General features: G+C 41.4%; 1 protein-coding gene across 3 annotated transcripts in view; it reads left to right on the plus strand.

Moving 5' to 3' along the window:
* Positions 1–26,069, plus strand: part of PLA1A (phospholipase A1 member A) — a 38,584-nt gene that overhangs the window by 1,499 nt on the left and 11,016 nt on the right. For 2 of the 3 annotated variants that reach the window (XM_005875338.2, XM_005875335.2), the window contains exons 2-8: positions 11,276–11,477; positions 12,922–13,099; positions 13,569–13,677; positions 18,455–18,556; positions 20,782–20,871; positions 22,599–22,766; positions 24,154–24,243. In XM_005875338.2, coding sequence (XP_005875400.1) covers positions 11,276–11,477; positions 12,922–13,099; positions 13,569–13,677; positions 18,455–18,556; positions 20,782–20,871; positions 22,599–22,766; positions 24,154–24,243 — 939 coding nt within the window. The remainder of the gene's footprint in view (positions 1–11,275; positions 11,478–12,921; positions 13,100–13,568; positions 13,678–18,454; positions 18,557–20,781; positions 20,872–22,598; positions 22,767–24,153; positions 24,244–26,069) is intronic. The other variant, XM_005875337.2, reaches the window with a different exon arrangement.

Raw genomic sequence — 26,069 nt, forward strand, 5'->3', positions numbered from 1 at the left:
ATATATTATATGTATTTGTGTGAGAGAGAGAGATCCTTCCATATCAATATACAGAGCTATTTTGTTTTTTCAAATGGCTGTTTATACACTATATTCTAGATCTGAAAGGATTTATATCTTACACATTTTTGATAGACATGAAATAAATTGCCCTGTAAAGAAGTTATAACTCTTTATTAGTATGTGAACAAACCATTTCCCCACATCTCTGCCAACACTTTGTAATATCGAAAGTTTTTCATATTGTCAACAGGATAGGAAAAATAGCATTATATTGCTGTCTTAATTCTTATTTCTTATTATGATTTCTGCTTCTGGTGTCTTGCTTAAGCAATTATCCTATAAAGGTAATCTCTCATATTTTCTTCTAAATCCTACAGACTAATCCAATCATACTAAAATCACCTGGAACAAATCCTTTGGTCATGGCATATTTTATTTTTTAAAATTCTTTATTGTTTAAAGTATTACATATGTCTCCTTTTCCCCCCATTGATCTCTCCCTAGCCATTCCAGCACATGCTCTCACACCCCACCCTACTGTTTATGTCCATTGGTTATGCTTATATGCATGCAAGTCTTTTGGTTGTTCTCTTACCCGCTGGTTGGACCGTCTGTTCAATGCTTCTATGTCTCTGGGTCTATTTTTGTTCATCAGTTTATGTTGTTCATTATATTCCACAAATGAGTGAGATCATGTGATATTTATCTTTCTCTAACTGCTTATTTCACTTAGCATAATGCTCTCCAGGTCCATCCATGCTGTTGCAAATGGTAAGAGTTTCTTCCTTTTAACAGCAGCGAAGTATTCTATTGTATAGATGTACCACTGTTTTTTAATCCACTCATCTGCTGATGGGCACTTAGGCTGTTTCCAAATCTTAGCTATTGTAAATTGTGCTGCTATGAACATAGGGGTACACATATCCTTTCTGATTGGTGTTTCTGATTTCTTGGGATATATTCCTAGAAGTGGGATTACTGGGTCAAATGGAAGTTCCATTTTTAATTTTTTGAGGAAGCTCCATACTGTTTCCCACAGTGGCTACACCAGTCTGCATTCCCACCAGCAGTGCACAAGGGTTCCTTTTTCTCCACATCCTCGCCAGCACTTGTCACTTGTTGATTTGTTGATGATAGCCATTGTGACAGGTGTGAGATGGTACCTCATTGTTGTTTTGATTTGCATCTCTCGGATGATTAGTGACTTTGAGCATGTTTCCATGCTTGGCCTTCTGTATGTCCTCTTTCAAAAAGTGTCTATTTAGGTGCTTTGCCCATTTTTTGGTTGGATTGTTTACCTTGGTTTTGTTAAGTTGTATGAGTTCCTTATAAATTTTGGAGATCAAACCCTTGTTGGATATAACATTGGCAAATACATTCTCCTATGCAGTGGGCTTTCTTGTTTTGTTGATGGTTTCTTTTTCTGTGCAGAAGCTTTTTATTTTGATGTAGTTCCATTTGTTTATTTTCTTTTTAGTTTCCATTGTCCTAGGAGCTGTATTGGTAAAGATATTGCTATGACATATGTCTGATATTTTACTGCCTATGGATTCTTCTAAGATTTTTATGGTTTCCCATCATACATTTAAGTCCTTTATCCATTTTGAGTTTATTTTTGTGTACGGTGTAAGTTGGTGGTCTAGTTTCATTTTTTTTGCATGTATCTGTCCAATTCTCCCAGCACCATTTATTGCAGAGACTGTCTTGACTCCATTGTATGTTCTTGCCTCCTTTGTCAAATATTAATTGAGCATAGTGGTTTGGGTCGATTTCTGGGTTCTCTGTTCTGTTCCATTGGTCTATATGTCTGTTCTTGTGCCAGTAACATGCAGTTTTGAGAACAGTGGCTTTGTAATATAGCTTGATATCTGGTATTGTGATCCCTCCTACTTTGTTCTTCTTTCTCAGGATTGCTGCAGCTGGTCATGGCATATTTAAAAAAATTTTTTTTTAAATTTCAGACTGTACTTCTTTTTTCTTTTTGTTTTTTGGTTAATCCTCACCAGAGGATATTTTTTGCCATTGATTTTCAGAGAGAGTAGAAAGGAAGGAGGAAGGGGGAGAGAGACAGACAAGAGAGAAACATCCATGTGAGAGAGACACATTGATTAGTTTTTGTGCCTGACCAGGCCCAGGGGTCAAACCTGCAACCCAGGAATGTGCTCTTGACCAGGAATTGAACCCATGAGCCTTCAGTGTGTGGGTCTGTACCCTAACCACTGAGACCACCAGCCAGGGCCAGACCATGCTTTTTATTTTAATTTTTTAATTGAATTTATTGGGGTGGCATTTGTTAATAAAAGTATACAGGTTTCGAATGTATATTGCATTGTGAATTTGCCACAAAGTCATATTTTCCATCCTTCCATCATATTTTTTAATACAATGTTGAATTTGATTTACTAACATTTATTTTTGTACATATTTATATTTATTATTTTGCATATATATTAATAGAGGAATTTATCTATTATTTTCTTTCTTATATTTCTTTTGTCTGGTGTTCATAATAAAGTTCTTATCTATATATATAAAGAGCCAGGGGCCATTGCAACCGAACAGATGACCGAATTGACAACAGAACAAGGCCAGCAGGGGGGTTAGTGAGGGATGACCAAACGACCAAACAGCAGACTGTGTGGGGCAACCAGGCCAGCAGGGGAGGCAGTGAGGGGTGACCAGGCTGGCAGGGGGGAGGCAGTTAGGGTCAACCAAGCCAGCAGAGGGGGGCTGTTGGGGGAGACCAGGATGCCAAGGGGGGCAGTAAGGGGCACTTAGGAGCCAGCGGTACCGGATTGTGAGAGGGTGCAGGCTGGGCTGAGGGCCACCACCCTGCACGAATTTTGTGCACTGGGCCTCTAGTAACCTCATAAAAAAGTGTCTAGTCCCTGAGACAGTTTATATAAGGTAAAGAGTATCTGTACTTCAAAGGCTTGGTGGAGTTCTCAAATGAAATCATCTGGCATTAGTGTTTTAGGGTGAGAGAAGATTCTTGATTGACAATTCAATTTTTTTATGTTAGTAGATTTATTTAGGTTTTTCTATTTCTTCCTAAATCAGTTTCAGAAAATTATATTTTTCTAGAAAATTATCCATTTTTTAATAGTTTTTCAATGCATTTGTCTGGGGATTTTTAAAGGATATCATTTTTTTTTTAGGTGATAAAGAGAACATTTATTTAACTAAAGGAATAAAAGGAACACTAATAAAAATTTAAATACCTAAAATGATATCATTTAATCATTAATACTCTGCTGTTTAATCTGCCTAGTATAGATTTATTTATTTATTTAATCTTGGTCATTACCCTGAGTATCATTTTGATTAGTGAACTCATTCTTAGCAATTATCCTTTCAAAATATTGCTTTTTCTCCCATTCTCTTCCTTTAGAGAGCTACTAGATTCATGACTTTCGAGCCTCTTCAACTATTGCCTGTACTTTTAAAAAATATTGTTAATCCTCACCAGAGGATAATATTTTAAATAATATTTTTATTGATTTCAGAGAGGAAGGGAGAGGGAAGAGAGACAAAAACATCAATGATGAGAGAGGATCATTGATTGGCTGCCTCCTGCACACCCCTTACTGGGGATCGAGCCCACAACCTGGTCATGTGCCTTTGACCAGAACCGAACCTGGGACCCTTCAGTCCTCAGGCTGACGCTCTATCCACTGAGCCAAACCAGCAAAGGCGAGGATATGTTTTTTTAAATTGATTCTAGAGAGAGAGAAACATTGATGTGAGAAACATTGATCGGTTGCCTTCTGGACATGCCCTGACCCAGGATCCATCCTGCAACCTAGGTATGTGCCCTGACCAGGAATTGAACCTGCACCACAATGTTGTGGTGTATGCTGCAACCAACTAAGTCACAGGCCAGGGCTACTGTCTGTACTTTTTAACTGCACTTTCATACTTTAAAATTTTATTTTATTTCTGTACCAGACACTAGCAGTGGTTCTCAACCTTCCTAATGCCGCGACCCTTTAATACTGTTCCTCATGTTGTGGTGACCCCCAATTTCATTGTTACAAATTGAACATAATTAAAGCATAGTGATTAATCACAAAAACAATATGTAATTATATATGTGTTTTCCGATGGTCTTAGGTGACCCCTGTGAAAGGGTCATTCAACCCCCAAAGGGGTCACGACCCACAGTTTGAGAACCGCTGCACTATAGGATTGATTTCTTTTATCAATGTCTTTCTTTTTCATTTCTAATTTTCTATTAACTTTTTCTTATAAATCTTATTGTATTGTTTATATTTCATAATTTCTTATGCTCTGTCTTTATTTTTGTCCTTGTATATTCTCAGTATACTTATTTTAAAGTCTATGCCAAAGTTTTTTTTAAAGATATTTTTATTGATTTCAGAGAGAAAGGGAGAGAGAGAGAGAGAGATGGAAACATCAATGCTGAGAGAATCATTGATCAGCTGCCTCCTGTACAGACCCCTACTGTGGATCGAGCCCACAATCCAGGCATATGCCCTGACCTGGAATCGACACAGATCCCTGACCTGGAATCGAACCATGACCTCCTGGTTCCTAGGTCAATACTAACCACTGAGCCATACCAGACAGGCTATGTCAAAGGTTTTTTAAACTTTATTTCTCCTGAAATGAATTCATGATCCACTTACTCTTTATATATTTAAGCATTTTGTTTGTAGGCTTTTAAAAGTACAACACAAGTACAGAAAGTACACAGATTATTAATATGCAGATTAATGAATTTTCAGAGTGAATTCACGTATGTAACCAAACAGCACCCTAAAACCCATTCTCTGTATCCCCTCTTAGTCACTACTGCTCTAAAGAGAACTATTATCTTGACTTCTAACACAACAAAATTAGTTTAATTTTAAATGAAAAGTTAATTTTTGGCCTCTTTTTGCCTCTACCTCACTATCTCCCCTGACCCCCACCCCTCTTTTCAGACTCTCTCCTCCAGTCAGGTGAGGGTCCTCCAGTAGGACAATAAGATATTTTGAGAGAGAACTTTTATTAGAGTATATTGTCATAATTATTCTATGTTATTATTAGTTATTGTTGTTAATCTTTCACTGTGCCTAATTTATAAATTAAACTTTATCATAGGTATGTATGCATAGGAAAAAACATAGTATATAGTGGGTTTGGTACTGTCTGTGGTTTCATGCATGTACTGTGGGTCTTGGAAGTAATTTCCCATGGATAAGAGGGCACTACTGTAGGTAGTGAGAATGGTTTAATTTTGAGTATCTTATTCTGAGGGGAGAGCCATAATTCTTGTTCTGCGGGTATGAGAGAAAGGGATGAGTCAGAGATGTCTCCAGGAAGTTTGACCTGAGCAACTGTGTTGATAGCAATGCTATTTATATCTCAATGTTTTCTTTAATTTCAATTATTTCCTTTATAGTTCTTTCCCTATATTTTATTTGGAGTTTTTGCATAGTTTTTCTTCAACTTTCTGAATTATAACATTAATTTACCTAACCTATTTCTTTCCCTTCATTTCCCTACTATTTGCATTTGAGGTTATGCTTATCCCCCACTGCGGTTTTAGCTCTTTACTCAAGTTCTTGTATGCGTTGGTTCTATTGTCATTTAGATTTTAATATTCTCTAGTCTCCCTTGTGATTATTCTTTAACCCAAAAGAGTTTTTAAAATATCCATTGTATTTTAAAAATAATTCGATTGCATTTTATTTAGCTAATGTCTGGATAATATTGATTCTTTGATGTTTGTGGGCCTTGCTTTGTAATGTACAGTACTCATTTAAAAGGACTCTCAATTTTTTGGTGGAAGAAGGTTTCCCTAGACCTGCGGTTCTCAACCTGTGGGTCGCAACCCCTTTGGGGGTCGAACGACCCTTTCACAGGGGTCGCCTAAGACCATCGGAAAACACATATATAATTACATATTGTTTTTGTGATTAATCACTATGCTTTAATTATGTTCAATTTGTAACAATGAAAATACATCCTGCATATCAGATATTTACATTACGATTCATAACAGTAGCAAAATTACAGTTATGAAGTAGCAATGAAAATAATTTTATGGTTGGGGGTCACCACAACATGAGGAACTGTATTAAAGGGTCACGGCATTAGGAAGGTTGAGAACCACTGCCCTAAACCAATAGAGCAAATTTATTCATTTATGATGTCCAAGTCTCATGCTCAATCAGAGCCCTTTCACTTTTTTTGTTTAAAAGTCTGAGGCTGGCTCTAGGCAGTTTGGCTCAGTCGATAGAGCTTCGGCCTGTGGACTGAAGGGTCGCAGGTTCGATTCCTGGTCAAGGGCACATGCCCAGGTTACAGGCTCGATCCCCAGTGGCAGCTGATCAATGATTCTCTCTCATCATTGATGTTTCTCTCTCTCTTTCCCTCTCTCTTCCCCTCTGAAATCAATAAAAATATATATTTATTAAAAAAGCCAGAAGCTGGGAAAAGCAGAGCTGTTGTAGTGCCAGGCATCTTTCTCTTTCGTGTCCTTCGGGAGCTCAAGTTGTAGGCTGGGGAGTGTGGGGGCTTCTTGCCAGGGTGTCCAGGAAGGGACATGCAAGAGGACTTGGAGCTCAGATGCAGAGGTGGTGAAAACGCCAGTGCACCTCAGTACTCTTTAAGGATGGGGTCCCCACCATCTATCTGCACATGGGGCCACATCTAATTGCACCCAGATCCACATGCTTCTTGTGAATGTGCTCCCGGTGACCTCTGAAGGCAGATAACCATTCCAGAAAACTAAAATTGCTGTCCTCTTTAGGAAGGAACCTGCACAAACCAAAGTCTGCAATCTGGACCTCTAATTCTGTAAATGGCTTTGTCCCATGGCAGTAATGCGAGGTAGCCGCTAACAGTGCCATGACTGGGGCCATGTAGCCTGGGTCAGTGTGTGCTTGTGGCTGCTGCTGCTGGTCCCTCCCTGCAAGCCAGGCTGGGAGCTGGGTGCTACACCTCTTTGCCACAGAAGTAAACAAGGGTTGCAATGTTGGGTATTGAAGAGGGGCCAGATTTTCAGCTCCCTGGGAAAGTAGGAGTTTCATGCTGCCTGTTTCAGTTCAGTATTTTTAAAGGCCCTTCAATGCCCTTGACCATAAAAGATCCCATTTAAATGTATCTATTGTGAGGTGCTGTAGAGTGGGTACAGCTTGTGACAGGTTTGCTCTGACCTCTGGCAAGGTGGCCATGGGCCGGGCACGGAGGCTCCAGATTGCTCATAAGGATGATAATGATGGGGCTGGACTGGGGTTCAGTCCAGCGTGAGCTCATCTCAGCCCAACTGCTTATCTTGTTGCCCGGGTTTTTTTGTTTGTTTGTTTGTTTTATAAATCTGTGTTACTTTGCTAGAGCTGCTATAACAACATGCCATAGACTGGATGGCTTAAACAACAAAAGCTTATTGACGCATGGTTCTGGAGGCTGGAAGTCCAAGATCAAGGCAGTGGGAGGGTTGGTTCCTCTTGGGGGCTGTGAGGGAAGGATCTCTTCCTGGTCTCTCTCCTTGGCTTGTATATGACCATTTGCTCCGTGTGTCTGCTCATCATCTTTCTTCTGTGTCTGTGTCCAGATTTCCTCTTCTTACAAGAATGCCAGTCATATTGGAGTAGGGCCCATTCTGATGGCCTGTTTTAATGTGATTACCTCTGTAAAGACCCTATCTCCAAATGCAGTCATATTCTGAGGTACTGGAGGTTAGGACTCCAACGTATGAATTTATAGGGAGACTCAGTTTAGTCCATAATAGTATCCATTTCACCATGGCCTTTAACCTTCTATCATTGAGTAATATTCATATTCATCTCTGGCATTTTATCTTTAGATGTGAAAAATATTCACAGATTTTGATTTCAGAAATTATGCAGGTTTTAATAAATGAATCTGATTATATGTTTACTAGCGGCCTGGTGCATGAAATTCATGCACGGGGAGGCGGGGGGGTCCTTCAGCCCAGCCTGCACCCTCTCGCAGTCTGGGAGCCCTCATGGGATGTCTGACTGCTGGTTTAGGCCCGATTGCCGGACATCCCTCTTGCAATCCAGGACCCCTCACTCCTAACCGCCTGCCTGCTTGCTCCTAACGACCTGCCTACTCACTCCTAACTGCCTGCCTGCTCACTTCTTACCGTCCGCCTGCTCGCTCCTTACTGCTTGGTTCACTGCTCCTTAGTTCTGCCACGGAGGTGGGAGAGGCTCCTGCCACCACTGCTACACTCTCCAGCCGTGAGCCTGGCTTCTGGCTGAGTGGCGCTCCCGCTGTGGGAGCACACTGACTACCAGGGGGCAGCTCCTGCATTGAGCGTCTGCCCCCTGGTGGTCAGTGTGTGTCATAGCGACTGGTTGTTCTGTTGTTCCACTGTAATGGTTGCTGGGCTTTTATATATATAGATATAAATATATAATATATGTAATCTAATATGTATATTATACATATGAATCTAGCTGATTGACAATGCCTATAAGCCCCTGTTTCTTTCTTTCTTTTTTTTTTTGGTAATCTTTATTAATATAAGATCATTTCCTAGGGCTCATCTGCTAGCTTTTTAAACAAATCTCAAAGGCAATTTTACAGTTCATTTAATGCCACACACTCCTACAACATTAGCCCCTTTACAAAATAGACAAAAGAAAAATAGCTTCAAAACTGTTGTCTTAGAAATGTTACTACAATTAAGATTGGTTCTGTATTAACTTCTATAATCAACCAGTGTGTCTTAGATTGCCGTGTACATTTTGATTGTGACATGCAAAATGAATCTTGCTTTTGCATGCAGATTTATCCATAGTCCCAAAACAAAAAGGGGAAATAAACATTACATTTTGTTGAAAAACAACACCAACAACAAAATCTTCACAATTAGTGGATATGGGAAAAGGAAAGAGGACAAAAAATCAAGGTACCCAATATTTGAATAATTTAACAGCATTCAGAACCCATGAATGATAAGACACATTTTCAAAGTGGAACAGAAGTTCTTAAAGAGATTGATTTAGACGATTAGTAACCATCAGACTCCTTTGTATGACATCAGTGTAATTCAACTTAATCTCTCTTACCAATTTAAAAGTTTTCAGAATGTATCCCAAGGTAATAATTCATTTCAAACCTATTTTAATAAATTACACATGCACTAATTTATATATATATATATGTACATATATATATTTATATACATATATATATTCTCTATGTGTCATTTTAAATATCTTCGATAATTAAAATAGAATACTCATGTTGAAATTAAAAGTTTAGGCAAACTAGACAAACCGCTGACTTTGATATATTAGTGACTAAGAAAAGGTAGCTCAAAGCTTTCGATATGAATGAACTTGACAAAAACATGTTAAGGCATGTTTAAGAAATTTGTCCTTGTTACCCGACTTTTCTATTTTATGCAGTGAACCCATGAGAAAAGAGTATTTTCAACAAAGTAGTATACCTAGTGCTTTGAAATGAAAAACAATTACTTAAAACCTCTCACTTTGGTAAAAGCAGAACATCAGTTCAAAATTACACAGATGCTGAAGTGAAAGACAAGTGGAATGTATAAATTAATCCCAGTCAGTATTAAAAGCATTGTGAGAAAAAATGTCACCAAAAAAAGGATGTTATGAATCAAAATAGAATGTATATTTGGATAATTACAATCTATAATTCTATAAAAATTGCTAGAATTCAAATATCTTTAATACATTGCTTGTGAAATCAAAGTCGAAATATAATACTTGGGATTCCTCCTTCTCCAAAGATGAAATTAAACGAATCAAGTAATTTGTTCTCTAAAATACTCTGCAAATTCCAATTCACAAGAAATATATAACAAATGATTAACAATAAAAAGTTTATATGGATGAAAAGCTACAATTCCAGTCTTTGCTACCTCAGCAAGGTACTTTCCATGTACCACTTCAATAAAATAGAAATGGCAGTGTCTGAGAACACGATCTACATTTTATTTACATTTTAAGACTAACTTTAATCTCAAAAATCACATATCAATTCACCCGTTTCCTTTTTGCTGATTTCACTTACTTTAATGCATGGTTTGTCCAACAAAGACATGGGAAAACAAATATTTACCATGTCTGTTACGTGTAACACACAGGAACAGCTTTCAACAGAAATTCATTGACCTTCCCCATGACATTTATTTTTATTATAAATACAGATATCCAAACAATCCTGAACATATTTTTGATACTATTGGTAGTCAGCACCCACACCACTTAAAAATTAAAACAATTTGAGACAATATTCATTGTACCTGCTACTTTAGACCATTGGAAGCTCTTTCTCTAAGCAAGATGGATAAAGCATGCCATTTCTCTTTTTCCTTCTTGAGATTTCTACTTTTTAGTAAAAATCACCACACTTTCATCTTGTAAACCTGAATTCTATTTTGAACACTCCAGCTTTATGTATAAATGACAGTGCCTTAAAAAATTGTGCTGCATTTTTTTCTCCTGTTACCTGAAAACATAATGTTTATACATATATTAAGTATATTCTTACAAATGTCCAGGTCATGTTTACCAGTTGGCATTCTGATATTTAATCAAGACATTAACATGAGTAGAAGATTGTTGATTTAAGACAAGTTTGAGATCCACTAAAATTAATTGTTGTATGTTTGTCCTGATTGCTGTAGAAGCTTCTTTGGATATCATTAGACGTCTTAGTTCTTGAAGTACAACTTTAATGCTATATGAATTTTGCCATTTTGCTAATACAGATAAGCTCCATGCACCTACCGTTCCACTGGAATTATTTATTCCATTCATATTAATTTTTATTACAAATCTAACTGATGGAGGAGCTTCTGGGTATTTAGGTCCACATTCTACTTTTAGGATATATATATATTCTGTTTTCATAATTTATCCTTGGTGGCCCAATAATCATGCCTGTCCACCTTGTAAGTGTCATATCTTCATCATCTTTAAGGCCCCAGCTAACCGTCCCATTGTCTACTCTTTTTTTTTACTCTATTTTTATTTTTTTTAAATTATTTATTGTCTAAAGTTTTACATATATCTCCTTTTCCACCAATTGACCCCCCTCCCCCCCCCACACCTACTCCTTTTTGTCCTTTTTCAAGTTCTTCCAATGAGCGAAAATTATGAGGAACTCTAACTCCTGTGGAGACCGCTATCTTCTTCTGTACCCTGATGCAGCTGTCAGCCCGTTTCTTCCTTCCTTTCAAGAACATCTTTCTGTCCTCCCAAGAACAGACGACCTCACCTTGCATTGCTCTTGTTTTGTTTTGTTTTCCCTCCAGGAGATACACCTCCTACCGAACAGCCAAAGTGCACTGACTTCCAGAATGCCAACCCCTTCCGAGGCACCAACCTCAAAGTCCGGTTCCTCCTCTTCACACCTTCAGATCCTCGCTGTGGGAACCTAGTTGAAGAAAGTAGTGACCTTCAAAACTCTGGATTCAATGTCACTCTGGGAACCAAACTAATAATCCATGGATTCAGGTGGGAGCTCACCAATCAATAGGATTGCCTGTGCTAAGCGCTAGAAAGTGATCATGGGAAGGTAGTGGGGAGTAAGAGGAGGAATGAATTGGCCGACTGTCACATGTCCCATCCCTCATCTCCTGCTGTCTGTAAAGGTGTCTCATGTCAACATGAACACATATTATGTTGTTTATTCCTGTTGGTTATATATGTTACTCCTCCCTCAGCCCTTGTCTACACACTCTCGAACAATAAATATGTGTGATCTTGGACAAATCACTCCAGCCCATGGAGCCTAAGGGAGAAGAAGGGAGTTTGTAGAGATGATCTCAGGGACCTTTCCTCCTTGAAGCGTGGTTGTATGATTCATCTCAGCCAATGAAGTCATGGGCTTTGCACAATTACTCAGGGGTAACAGCCTGGTGTTGTTTTTTAAATACAGAATTTTCTTTTCTTTTCTCACTTCTTCCCTGGTTTTATGACCTAAGAAACTACCACTTATGAATGCTACTTCTGTCCCACCCAGAGGCTAGCATTTCTCAGGAATGTGCCAAAGTCTCTCCCCTAGCAAATCCTACATTTAGCCACTATCCAAGGCTGAGTGTGTGCCCTCAACCCAGGGATAGCTAATAGAGCTGGAAAGCTCATCGGGCTCCTCACTGTGTGTGCTCCTAGATACCCCAAAGTCACATTCCATGACAATTGTCAGTCTGCTCCTCTGTCCCATGAGCACACACTCAGAGAATGTGTTCTGATTGTTCCTGTGCTGTGACAGGCCATTGAGAAAACTTCTTTCCTGATCCCAATTGCTTGGGAAGAAAGTATTCTGAAAATTTAAAAACCATTCCCTTTTTCTAGAAAAGTGCTATTACACTGTAAGTTCCAGAATGATAGGGGCTGTATTTTATTTTATTTTATTTTAAATTTCTGCAAAGCACCTAGCACACTGCCTGGCTCATTTGTTGAAGAAATAAATAAGTGAATGGATAAATAAAAACATCCTCAAGAAAGTACCTATTTTCTAGAATTAAGATTGCAAATCTTAACTCTAATGTACAAATCTATCCTTTCTTTCCCACAAATCACACAAGCAGGGCCAGTGCAGATGGCTTGTGTAGTTGAAGCTTTGCACACAGGGCTGGGGGTTGGGGGCTGGGGGCTAAGGGCTGGGGGGTAGGAGGCTGAAATGCAGCCTGAGTTCTGAGTCTAGCACGGAGCTGCAGCCACCCGGACAAGAGGCATCCTATCATAATTTACACAAAGGCTCCCTACGTGCAGGCAGAAGCCCTGGTCACTTTGGGACTGTCCTCCCTATGCTCAAATTGCTGTGACTTACTGCCCTTGTATCCCCCTTCCCTAGTCTTGACTTTTTTTCTGGGTTTATTCTATTAACAGAGGTTCCATGACAATGGATATCAATTTGGCAGATAATTGTTCTATCCTTTCTTGGCCCCATGACTAGGGCTTTAGGAACAAAGCCTTCCTGGATTGAGAAGCTCATCGGGGCCCTTCTGAGGGCAGCAGACGCTAACGTGATTGCCGTGGATTGGGTGTACGGCTCCACAGGTGCCTACTTCTCGGCCGTGGAAAACGTGGTTAAGCTGGGACTCAAGATCTCCAGTTTCCTCAGTAAACTCCTGGTGGGTGCAGAAGAGCCGATGGGGATTTCAGCTGCATTGGAGGGGAGAGGGGTTAGCAGGAGTGAAGCAATACAGGAGGAGGAGATTTAGGGTGGAAGTAGAGCCACCCAAGGGGCTTGTCAGTCTCCTCCTCTCTCCCTCTCCCTGTTAATTGGGCCCCTGCATATCAGGTAGAGAGAGCCAGTGGCTGGCTTCAGTCATCTCTCAGACAGAGAATGTGCTCATGACTCACACGAGGCACCAAAGGGACAGTGAGGGGGATTACCCCTGCAGCGCCCAGCAAGAGGGCAAGGGCTTACTGGAATGAGGATTCTGCCCTCCCCAACCCTCTCACCCCTGACCTCAGCATGTGGAGCACCTGTGTCATGCCCAGGGCCCTCTGCTGCTAAAGCCTCAGGGGAAAGTGCGGCCCTGTGAGACCAGGGGCTGCTGGGTCCCAAATGCAACCCACTGTAAATGTCTGTTGTAGGTGCTGGGTGTGCCGGAGTCCTCCATCCACATCATTGGTGTGAGCCTGGGGGCCCACGTTGGGGGCATGGTGGGACATTTCTACAAAGGCCAGTTGGGATGGATCACAGGTAACATTCTTCCTTGCCCATCCTCCCAGGTTTGGAGAAAAGTGAAAAGAATGCCCTGAAAATTTCTTTGTTGAGGCAAGCAGAGGGAAGTGTCAAACCTTTTGGTGTTATGATGAAGTCATCCATGACCACTAAAATTTATTTATTGGGACTCTTTTGCATAAAGTGATATTGTGTTATTGCATGAGCTCTAATATCAGTGTAAGAAGCCATGAAGTTCTTGCTAAGCCTCAGTTTCTACATCTGTGATGCAAAAATATAATAAACTAGAGGCCCGGTGCATGAAATTTGTGTACTGGGTGGAGGCGGGGGAGGGGCCCTCAGCCCGGCCTGCACCCTCTCGTAGTCTGGGAGCCTTCAGGGGATGTCCAACTTATGGCTTAGGCCTGCTCCCCCTGGGAGGAGCGGACCTAAGCCATCAGTCGGACATCCTTAGTGCTGAGGTGGAGGCAGAAGAGGCTCCCACCACCGCTGCTGCACTCACCAGCTGTGAGCCTGGCTTCTAGCAGAGTGGTGCTCCCCCCGTGGGAGCGCACTGACCATCAAGGGGCAGCTCCTGCATTGAGCGCCTACCCTCTGGTGGTCAGTGCGCATCATTGAACCGGTTGTTCTGCCGTTCGGTCGATTTGCATATTAGCCTTTTATTATATAGGATGGAGACACTTTAAAATGGAGTCAGAGTTGTCATCCCAGAAGAACTGCCTTGCACATCTTATGCCTAAAACCTTTGGAATGTTAAAACAGGGCAAAATAACCTTTGGATTGGGCCTTAAGCAACATTGTGTCCCAAAGAACTGTTGGCAAGGATAAAGGAAAGTAGGTGTCATGTCTACCAGCTGATGACTACTGGACTGAATTAAAAACACTGTTTAGAATTAGTGTTGTTATGTTAGCTTATCTGCATCAATAGAAATGCCTTCCTTCCAGTGATGTAATGGTTCCTCTTCCCTTTCTTGTAACTATCCCTTGCTTTGTGTCCTAATCAGAACATTATGTAGATTTCTGCCTGAATCAGTGGTTCTGAATAGCTACTCTTTTTTATATCAAATAAATGCTTGTTGCCTCTCACTTTGAAAGATCTTTCATTTTTAGGTTAATAGCTCATATCTTCTTGGTCCACTGTGGAAATCACCTTTAAACAGTATGCTAAATACTTGCAAAAGTGCAGTATTCTTTATGCTTCAGGAGCTACTGTTAATCGATTAGGGGCTAGAGTTGTGTGGAAATTACCATCCAGTGGAACAACTCTGAGTCATGTTCTACAAGCCTGTCAGAGGAGCCCCAGTGGGATGAGAACTACTTGCCCAAAGTGATACTCCATTCATTAAAAATGTCCTTCCTTCTATCACTCTATTTTCTACTCCCTCACTAGCTTTCTGTGATCTCTCAAATAAGCCAGTTGCATTTTTAAAATTTTTATTGTTGAGAGCATCACAGGTATCCCCCCAGATTCCTTCCCCATTTCCCCCTCCACCTGGATGCTGCCCCACCCAAGGCCTTCACCACCCTATTGTCTGTGTCCATGGGTTATGTATATATGCATATAAGCTCTTAGGTTAATCTCTTCCCATCCCTTCTCCCCTCTTCCCTCTGAGATTCTTTAGTCTGTTCCACATTTTCATGCCTCTGGTTCTATTTTATTCATCAGTTTATTTTGTTCATTAGATTCTTTGTTAGTTCATTTTAATTTTCAGATTCAACTGTTGATAGATATGTATTTATTGTCATTTTATTGTTCACATTTCTTCTTCTTGCCGGGGTGTTTCCCTGCATCTAGAAGGGTTCAGGAATCTGGAAAAGGGGCTGTGAGTAAATTAATAAACTAGACATGAAATATAAATTTGGAAGGCATTTTGGGGAGCCAGAGGAGACCTAACTTTAGTAACCAAGCTCTCTGAATCTCTAGACCCCTAGCTTTTTATTAACACAAATTGCCCTAAAGCAAAGCAGATATACATATCAAAGGTAAGATTTGGTATACAGTAGGCATTGTCAGGTTGGGGAACTGCCCTCAGCTGTCAGGCACAGGCAATAATATATGCAAATCTTTAGGTTTGGGAAAATGCTTTCAGCTATTCCAGCAGCAGGTAATATGATTCAGCCTGCTGAATATAGAAGCCCATCAACCTTTTGAGGACTTCTTGCATTTATGACCTGCTGGAATTAGCTTCCAGCACTACTTCCTCCTCCTCCTCCTCCTTCTCCTCTTCCTCATCCTCAAGAAGACTCTTTAACATTTCATGTAATACTGGTTTGGTGGTGATGAACTCCTTTAGCTTTTTCCTGTCTGTGGAGCTCTTTATCTGATTTTCAATTCTAAGTGATAGCTTTGCCGACTAGAGTAATCTTGGTTGTAGGTCTTGCTTTTCATTGTTTTGAATATATCTTGCCACTCTCTTCTGATTTGCAAAATTTCTGTTGAGAAATAAGCTGACAGTCATATGGGTACTCTCTTGAAGGTAACTAACTGCTTTTCTCTTACTGCTTTTAAGATTCTCTCTTTGTCTTTAACCGTTGGCATTTTAATTATGATGTGTCTTGGTGTGGGCCTCTTTGGGTTCCTCTTGTTTTGAACTCTCTGTGCTTCCTGGACTTGTAAATCTATTTATTTCATCAGGTAGGGGAATTTTTCTGTCATTATTTCTTCAAGTAGGTTTTCAATTCCTTGCTCCTTCTCTTCTCTTTCTGGCATCCCCATATCCCAGAGACTCCTCATACTATCTTCATATTTTTGGGTTCTTTTTTTTTTTCTTTTTGCTCTTCTGATTGGGTGTTTTTTGCTTCCTCATATTCCAAATTCTTGATTTGATTCTTGGTGTCCTCTACTCTACTGTTGAATCTTTGTAAATTATTCTTCATTTCAGTTAGTGTATCTTTCATTTCTGACTGGTCCTTTTTCATGTCTTTGATTTTCTCACTAAGTTCTTTGGAGTTCTCATTACGTTCCTTGAGCATCCTTATAACCAATGTTTTGAACTCTGTATCTAGTAGTTTGCTTGCTTCCATTTCATTTAGTTCTTTTTCTGGAGCTTTCTTCTTTTCTTTCATTTGTGACGTGTTTCTTTGCCTCTGCATTTTGGCTGCCTCCCTGTGATGATTTCTATGTATTAGGTAGAGCTGCTACGTCTCCTTGAGTTGGTAGAGTGGCCTTGTGTAGTAGATGTCCTGTGGGGCCTAGCCTTCCTAGTCATCTGAGCTGGTCACTCTAGATGAGCCCCTGTGTGAGCTGTGTGCACAGTCCTGCTGTAGTTGATCCTTGATTGCTGTTGGCGTCACCTGGAGGAATTGACCCCCAGGCTACAATTCCTGCTGGTTTTTACAGCCTAAAGTTATGGGGACTTCTCTTCCCGGCCCTGGAACCCTGGGCTGAGGACTCTTGTGTGGGGCTGGGATCCCTTGCTCCTCATGCAGACCTCCACAGCTCATTCTGCGCCTCCACCCTTCCTATCAGTCTCAAAATGGCTTCTTCTTTAATTCTCTAGTTGTAGGACTTTGGTTTGGCCAGATTTCAGATAGTTCTGAATGATGGTTGTTTGGTATTTTAGTTGTAATTTTGATGTGGTTGTGGGAGAATGTGACTACCACATCTATGTATACTATCATCTTGATTGGAAATCACTGCTTGCATTTTTGAATTCTTATCTCAGGGTCTGCTTTTTGGGAGGGAGAGAGCAAGGGGTCCAAACTAAGACATGGGGATAGTAATATTTCCTTCATTATGTTTTTGTGAGGACTAGAGTGCCACAGTCTTTTTGCAGCAAGGGTTCAAGAATCTGGAGAAGGGGCTGTGACATAAATGAATATACTAGACAAGAAATATAAATTTGGAAGGCATGGGGAAAGCCAGGTGGAAACCAGCTCTCTAGTGGAGTGGCTCTCCAAATCTCCGGACCCACGGCTTTTTATTTACACATCTTTCCCTTTAGCAAAGCAAACATACATATCAAAGGTAAGGTTTGGTAAACATTAAAGGATTATCAGGTTAGGGCAGTGGTTCTCAACCTTCCTAATGCCATGACCCTTTAATACAGTTCCTCATGGTGGGGTGACCCCCAACCATAAAATTATTTTCATTGCTACTTCATAACTCTAATTTTGCTACTGTTATGAATTGTAATGTAAATATCTGATATGCAGGATGTATTTTCATTGTTACAAATTGAACATAATTAAAGCATAGTGATTAATCACAAAAACAATATGTAATTATATATGTGTTTTCCGATGGTCTTAGGCGACCCCTGTGAAAGGGTCGTTCTACCCCCAAAGGGGTTGTGACCCACAGGTGGAGAACTGCTGGGTTAGGGGAATTGCCCTCAGCTGTTTGGCCAGCAGCAGGGTAATATAATGCTGACATTCAGCCCTGCTGAATATCAAAGCCCACCAGCCTTTTGAGGACTTTTCGCATTTATTATGACCCGCTGGACTCAGCCTCCCGGCACTAGAGCGTGTAAAACTGCTCAGCAGATGGCCTGGCACATAGTGACTGCTCAAAAATTGTACTATTGTTGTTACTCCATGAGGATTAATATCACTCACATTAACAAATGGTTGGCGTTATTAAGCTTATTGTAGAGCCAGAGACTTGGGTCATTAAGAGGTTAGAGACAGCAGAACAGGGGTTCCTAGGTATGGGAGTTCTGAGTTAGTTATCCACTCTTGGGTTCTTGTTGGGGGACTGAACTAAAAGGGCTATCAAGGTAGGTGTGTGGTGGATCTGGGAGGGTTCCTGTGGTTGAGGGGAAAGGGGGCCTTTACCATCAGTCTGTCCTTGTAGGCCTGGACCCTGCTGGACCAGAGTATACCAGAGCCAGCCTGGAGGAGCGCCTGGATGCTGGAGATGCCCTCTTCGTGGAAGCCATCCACACAGACACCGACAGTGAGCTGGGAGTTCCTCCTGGGGTGGGGGAATGAGCACAGGGTAAGGGCTAGGGGGCTGCCATGTCTCTGGGTGGCCATGGGCAGATTCCCTCCCCTGCTGAACTTCTGTTGCACAGTGAGGCATTCCCCAGCACCCTGCAGGCTCTCTCAGTTTCGTAGCACTGAGATGAATGGTTTTATTTTTAGCTAGCAGCAGGCCGGAGATTTTTCAATCATGGACCAGTCTCACTCTTTGACTCAGCACTAACCCTGTGCTGATGTAATGCCAGGGTGGGCACTGCTGTTTGGCTGACATATGGGAAAGTCATGCTACTTTTTCAGGGTGACTGTGCCTGGCCCGGGGGGAATGGAACATTTTACTCCTGGGACAGATTCTCAGGCCCCCAAGGGATGAGTCCAGTTCTTTAGCCCAGTGAAGAGTGAAAAGTCCCCTCTCCAGTAGTGACAGGCCCAGGAAAAAATCCCAACTCTGAATCCACTATGACCAAATTAAGCTCTTCTGACCAGTTAGAAAGGGAGTGGGCATTCCTCCTCATTTCAGCTCCCTATCAAATGTCATGAATCTGTGCCAGGCTCTGTGCTCAGCATGATGGGTAAAGGAAGAAATAGCATCTGTCCCTACCAAAGTGTGTGCAGTTCAAGTGAGAGATGTCCGTGTCTCATTCCCTTTGCTCAGAAGTCTTCTTTTAGCATCCAAGACTAACAGATTGATGATTCTAGATGAAACCCATGCAATCATGGTGTTCAAACCTCTCCTTCCTTCATCTCACAGATAGATACTGGGAACACTGCAGTGAACAGACATACAGTAAATTAGGCCCTGCCCATGTGGAAGTTACAGGTTAACTGGGCAAACATTCATTCATTTATCCCTTCAATAAGTATTTATTAGGTACTCACATGTGCCAGGTATTCTGCTGGATTGAGGATGTAGCAGAAAAAAGACAGGTAAAGGCCCTGCTATTGTGGAGCTTACATACAAATAAACAGACAAGGTAGTTACACATTGTGATTATGATAAAGAAGGATATGAGTTAGAGGGTAACTTGGGCAGACTGTCTACTTTAAGTAGAATTATTGAGGACAGTCTACCCAAAGACATATTTGACGTGAGACTTTGCAGATGTGAATGAACCAACCCTGAGAAGAGCTGGGGGAAGACCAATTTAGTTAGAGAAGATGGCCCAAATGAAAGCCTGGATATGGGTGGGGGCAGGGCAAAGTGCAGTGAGTGAGGCACTGAGTGAGGTTGAAGAGGAGGAAGCAGAACCAGCTGGCCATGGCAAGGAGTTTAAATTATTCTTGTATGATCAGTGAGAATAGGCGGTGATTGAATATCCTTAAAAGATTACTGTGGCTACTATGCAGAGAATGGACTTGCAGGGGAGCATTAAGAGAAGCCTGGAGGCACATTAGAGGGTGTTTGCAGTAAGACTGAGAGGTGATGGTGAGAGATGACGGTGGCAAGGGTGGTGGCAGTAGAGACAGAGAGAAGTAGAAAGATTCAAAATATATTTTTGAATATATTTTGAGCTGACCAGACAGGTGATGGGATAAATGTAGGGAATGAAAGAAAGGGAGGAATCAAGAATAACTCCTAGGTCATTGCTTAATACCTGGATAGATGGCATTAAACAAATAATACACAATCAATTGCTTACAATAATGATAGATGATATGGAGAAAATTTGTGTCTTTAGTAGCTGGATCCGACCCAGTCTGAGGGATCAGACATGGTCATGATGATGAAATGAGGTGTATAGTCTCTCAAACTCCTCTCTCTATAGCCAGGTCATATTTCTGCTCCATCAGGAGAGCACAAAAATATGTGGGAGAATGTGCAAATGTGGCCCCAAACATATATATCTGAACTATTGCTTGAAATAAAATAGAAACTATTACACAAGGAAATTTACCAAGCTTATAACACTTACTGATTTATTAAAACTTATGTTAAGGGATAGTTTTCTTGATTTTCATTAGGCAAATATGAGCATCTTATGAATTTATTTTGTGTTTCCTTTCAGAAAACCCTCTTTAGAAACGTAAGGGTTAGTCCTGCATTCTCATAGCATGTAGGAGTGAGGCGGGTGCTCATTCAGAACACAGAGTAGGTGGGCTCATAAGGTCACACCTCAGGCTCTGCTGCCAGTGGACTCTGCTGTGGGACCTGGGCAATATGCCCCTGCAGTAAGATGGTAATGGGCTTCTGCCTCCTTTCAGACTTGGGTATTCGGATTCCTGTTGGGCATGTGGACTACTTTGTCAACGGAGGCCAAGACCAACCTGGGTGTCCCACCTTCATTCATGCAGGTCAGAAAGCCTCAGAGAGTGTTTGGCTTCCCCAGAGGCCAGAAGTCACCAATACCCTTTGTGTTGAGTCTGCTAGTGTGGCCACGGAAGGTCTTCCTTCCAGTATCCTTTGCTATGTCCCATAATGTCTTACTCAGCACTTATTGAATGGATGTCTTTGGAGCCCAGGAATTCTGAGGAGAAGTGACTAAAATTGAAAGCCTTCCCCATACATACACTGCCCTCCCCACTTCTTAGGCACTGCCATGATATGACATCACTCAAGGCAATAACCTATTCTTCTTGGATCCTGCTTTGTGGCAAGAGTCCACACTAGCTACAACCTTTACAGACATAGTTGTGGAAGAAGTAGACCAACATGCCCAAAGCTAGGTAGCCAAAGGATCAATTCACCGAGTGACCATATTCCCAAACTTATTAAATTTAACAGTCCTCCAAAACTCTTTTCAAGATAATCTTCTTGAGTACATCAATAAACATACATTTCTTCTCTTCTAAGTATATTTTTATGAATGTTATTTTTGAATATACACATATTCATTGAATATATTCTTAGCATTTTAAAAACATTAAATTTGTCAAAAGTTAAGTATTAAGGGTTATTTAGTCTTCTTATATTCTTCTTATGAATATAGTCAAACTATCAGCATTTCATATAGGAATTTTATCCTCATTTCTGTTGACTATCTTTTTAGTTTCTTCCTGCTTTACCAAATTTTTGACATTTTCATTTTAAGGATTATTTTGACCATTGTATTGAATAACTACTAATCAAATTTACTGATTTTCCAACTTATATATTTTCCGGCAATTTTGATCAGATGAGATAGTATGGTTTTAATGGCTTTTGAAAATTTCTATGGCATTTAGTTGGCCACTTCTCATTTATTCTTCATAGCATAATTTGAGAAGGATTTAGTTTGTCTCTCCCAGCTCCCTGTTGCAGCTAGAAGGAGGTTGGCCATAGAGCATCCTAACCGGGGGCAGGGGAAGCGGGGAATCAGCACACAGCTCAAACTTGGTTGCTGATTTCAGGGTTGGAGGGGTGGTGTCCCAAGATGAAAGGAGATTTGAAGATGCCTGAACCCTGAAATTTTGGCAAACTACAGACCTCTTAGCCCCAGCCAATTCATCCAATATAAATTACTGCAAAATTTTAAATAGTAAACAATAACAATAGAAAACCGAGTTTTTGATAAATTGGGACATTTGGCAAAGTGAGCATATTAGTCAGTTGGCCAGGTGAACCCCAGCACATTGGCTTCAGAGGTTGACTATGAACTGCTTGCTACTGACTCCTTTCATAGTCTTGTTACTGGGTTGGGTCTAATGAGATTGTAATTTTTTTTTTGTAAAAAATTGGTTGTGTGAGTGATGATGAAAGTAAAATGTGCAGACAAGATATCCATTTTGAGAAGTGGGATTAGAATTGCCAAGTCTGTATGCTCTCATTTTCTAAAAGAGAATTAACATGATCACAGAAGAATGGGTCTCAAATTCAACAATTTTCCCCATAGATTAAGTATAGGTATCTTTGTAAAATGAAAAGGGAAAGAAAGAATGCAGTAACCATGTCTATTCATATTCTTTAAATGTGGCTCAGGGGACATCCTATGTATCCATAGCCTATGGGAATAGAAAATTCAATAGAGTTATAGTAAGAAGCATGAGAGAGTTTCCCTTTGCCTCTCATTGAAAATGTGGTTGTGTTTCTTTCCCCTGTTCAGGCTATAGTTATCTGATCTGTGATCATATGAGGGCTGTGGACCTCTACATCAGCGCCCTGGAGAATCTCTGTCCTCTGATGGCCTTTCCCTGCGCTAGCTACAAGGCCTTCCTTGCTGGACACTGTCTGGATTGTTTTAATCCTTTTCTGCTTTCCTGTCCAAGGATCGGTAAATGCTACCTCTTTGTTTTCTTTGACAATTTGGGGGAAGTCCAAGTATTGCTAGTTGTCACTGCTCTAAGTCCTGATCAATGGTCAAGAAATCTACCCAACTGTGATAAAGAAAACTTAATCGATGGGGTGTTCAGCCTCTTTTAACCTGGAGGATGTCATTTGGCCTTGTGTCCCATCCCTCACTCTCTGTACTGCTGCCTGATCCCATAATCACCCTGCACACACCCTTAACATGCACACAGCCCATCCCCTGCAGGACCGGCCTCAAGGATGCTCTCTAGAAACATTGCTATATTCCAGAGCCTCTGACTCCACTTGTAAACTGGATGCTGGACAAAGGTCTTTTGAGTTGGTACAGCCATTCTTGAATTCCTGGTAGTCCCTAAATCAAGGTGCTGTGGGGGAAGTCCCCAAGATTGGCACACATGGCCCACTTTAAAGGTGTGAGGCTGTGGTGGCCATGCCAGCTGGAGGAGTGCCTAATTGCTGGCCGGCTCAGGCACGTTCCTGGATGATCCAGGCCATTCTGAGGAGAAGGCTCAGGAAAGGCTGAGGGATCTGGAGTTGCCTCACCTGTGCAGATCATTGCTGAAAACATCCTGGGGTTATCTTCCAGAATGAAGGGCTTCAGGAAAAACTCTGGGGAGTGTAAATGGTTCCTTCCCCTTTCTCTCTCTCCCACTTCCCACCCCTGGCTCAGAGCTACAACAGCCTGGCATTGCTGACATGAATGAAATTGATTTCATCTTGACAAAATGGTAAAGTAAGGCTAGCTTCCCACAATAAAGCAAATCAATATTACTGCCTACTTGTTGGGCATATGTCATGATTTCCCTCAGATGTGACAGACTGGCTGGTGTAACAACCACTTCTCTCACGACAGCCTCATCTCTCACTACACTTTCACTGACATGGCACATCCCGGGGATGCTAACTACTGTACTCCCAAGAGCATTGTATGTTTCCTTACTCTTTGTGCCTTTGTTGAAACTGTATTCTCGGCCCAGAATGCCCTTCCCTACTTGTCAACCACTATTCAGCTCAAATATTTCCTGTGATCCTACTACCCAGGAGGTAAATGCCATTAAACAACTGTCATGTAGATTGTTTTGCAAGTTGGAGTCATAATTTCAAATTTCTTAGAAATACCTCCTGAGAATGGGCCAGGTGATCTAAACTTCCTGTTTACTTGTGTGTTTATCTGCAGCTGGTCTGAGTTGCATGTATCCTGGGACTCACCATAGGGCATGGCATGTAATGAGCATGCAGTGTGGTTGCTTGCAGAATGAATAGGTGCATGAATTAATCAATATGTGGCTGGATGCCATGGACTCTGAAATGGCCGTCTCAGGACTCTGCTGTCTTTGTTTCTTGACTTCTAGGGCTGGTGGAACAAGGTGGTGTCAAGATAGAGCCACTTCCCAAGGAAGTGAAAGTCTACCTCCTGACCACTTCCAGGGCTCCGTACTGTGGTGAGTTGGGGGATAAAATGCACAGCTCAGGTCTGCCAGTGTGCTGTCCAGCAGAGTCCAGGGCTCTGGCTTGGGCTGCGTCCAGCCCAGCTTGGTAGCCAAGGTGGGAGGTGAAGGACTGGGGCAAAGATGTCATGGGAGGGGTGGGGCACAGCCACTACCGGTCTCAGTTAGAAGCAGAACTTTCAGAGCCAGTTTAACCCATTACTCTACTAAGGATGAGGACTTGGGAGCATCTTCCTATTTATATACTGATCCTAGTCCCCCACCTCAGCTACCCCCAAATCTGCCCCTCCAGTGTGGGCTCTCTCTAGAGTGGTATTCGAATGTACTTCCGGCTTCTTCCTTCCTGCAGTTGATGCCCATTCATAGATCCCAACTGTCCACTGTTGCTTCTAACCTTAGCATTTCATTGAAGCTAAGGTGCCAGTGATTATAAAGATGTTAAATGTGAGAGAAAAGTGAGCCTTAGAATCTATGAATTACATTGTAGGCTGAAACATCATCTTTCCCTATATGATTTGCATCTTAACTAGGGTGACTCTACTTCCTGGTTTGTGTTTTTATCCTGGGATCTCGTCTGGTTTATTGTGTGCACAGAAGTAGGCTAGGTTAGGATGATAAATTTATCATCCTAATTCTAATTCTAACTGATTTTCTGATCAACTGTGTCTGGCTGCTGGAGGGATCTTTGTGGCCATACCTTACTGGTACTAGAAGGTCTGGTGCAGTGTGATAGGGAGATCAAAGTTCAGACTCTGTGGTCTTTACAGACCAGGATTTGAATCTCAACTTCTCCACTCACCAGCTGTGTGACCAGGAGCAAGTTACTTAATCTTTCTGAACTTCTATATCCTTATGTAGAAAGTGGGAACAATAATTGTACTGTATCTACTTTGAAGAACCAATTACACAGATAAAATAGTATACAGAAAGTTAGTAACTCAGTGACTAGAACCCGATAATAATTCCCTTCCCTTTATCAATCAGACAATTTGCGAAAGTAGATGCAGGTGTTTCCAATTTCATTCCAGAGAGAATTCATGGCTCCCTGTTAGGAACAAAGTAGGTTACAAGAGTTAACTGTGGGCTTTTCACATGTATCAGCTCCCTTGATAACCCAACTCTGAGAGGTAGGTGTGAGGAAAGGGAGGCTCTGAGAGACTGAGTGATTGCCCAAGGCTACATAGCTGGGTAAAAAAGTCAGGAATCAACTCTAGGCCTTCTGACTCCAAAATCTATACTCTTCCTATGCCACCTGCCTCCAAACTTGTTTCTTTGCTCCTCTTCTGAGAACCTGCTCTTTACAGCTGTATTTCTCAGCTACTCATCTGTCCTCAGCACCCCTTGGAGGTCAGCCTGAAGGAAGATGCTTAGTCCAGCGGTGGAGGCAGTGCTGTGGGGAGCAGACGTCCAGTTCTATTTCCCAGGCAGCTTCTGGGCCACCTGAACTGGCTCCTCCCTGTCTGCACAGGGAGCACATAGAGATTACAGGCATTTGAAGGTCGCTACTGAGGCAGATTCATGTAGCCATAATTTTTCTGTTTTAAATTTGTTGTGAGACCTTCTCCCAATGCCCCCAGAAGCATGGTCCTCTCTGTTCAGGAAAACCTGTTTGCCTTTGTGCTTTTTTTTTTTTTTTTTTAAATATATATTTTTATTGCTTAAATTATTACAAAGAGTATTACATGTTTCTCCTTTTTTTCCCCCGCACTTGACAATCCCCTGGCCTCCCTTACCCCTGCCTTTGTGCTTTGAGGCTTCTGTTCTGAGTGTTCAAGCTGGGACCTTCCATGCCCTCGGGGTGTAGTCTTCCACCTGGTAGT

The sequence above is a fragment of the Myotis brandtii genome, unplaced genomic scaffold (assembly GCF_000412655.1).
Source record: "Myotis brandtii unplaced genomic scaffold, ASM41265v1 scaffold46, whole genome shotgun sequence".
Classification (NCBI taxonomy): Eukaryota; Metazoa; Chordata; class Mammalia; order Chiroptera; family Vespertilionidae; genus Myotis; species Myotis brandtii.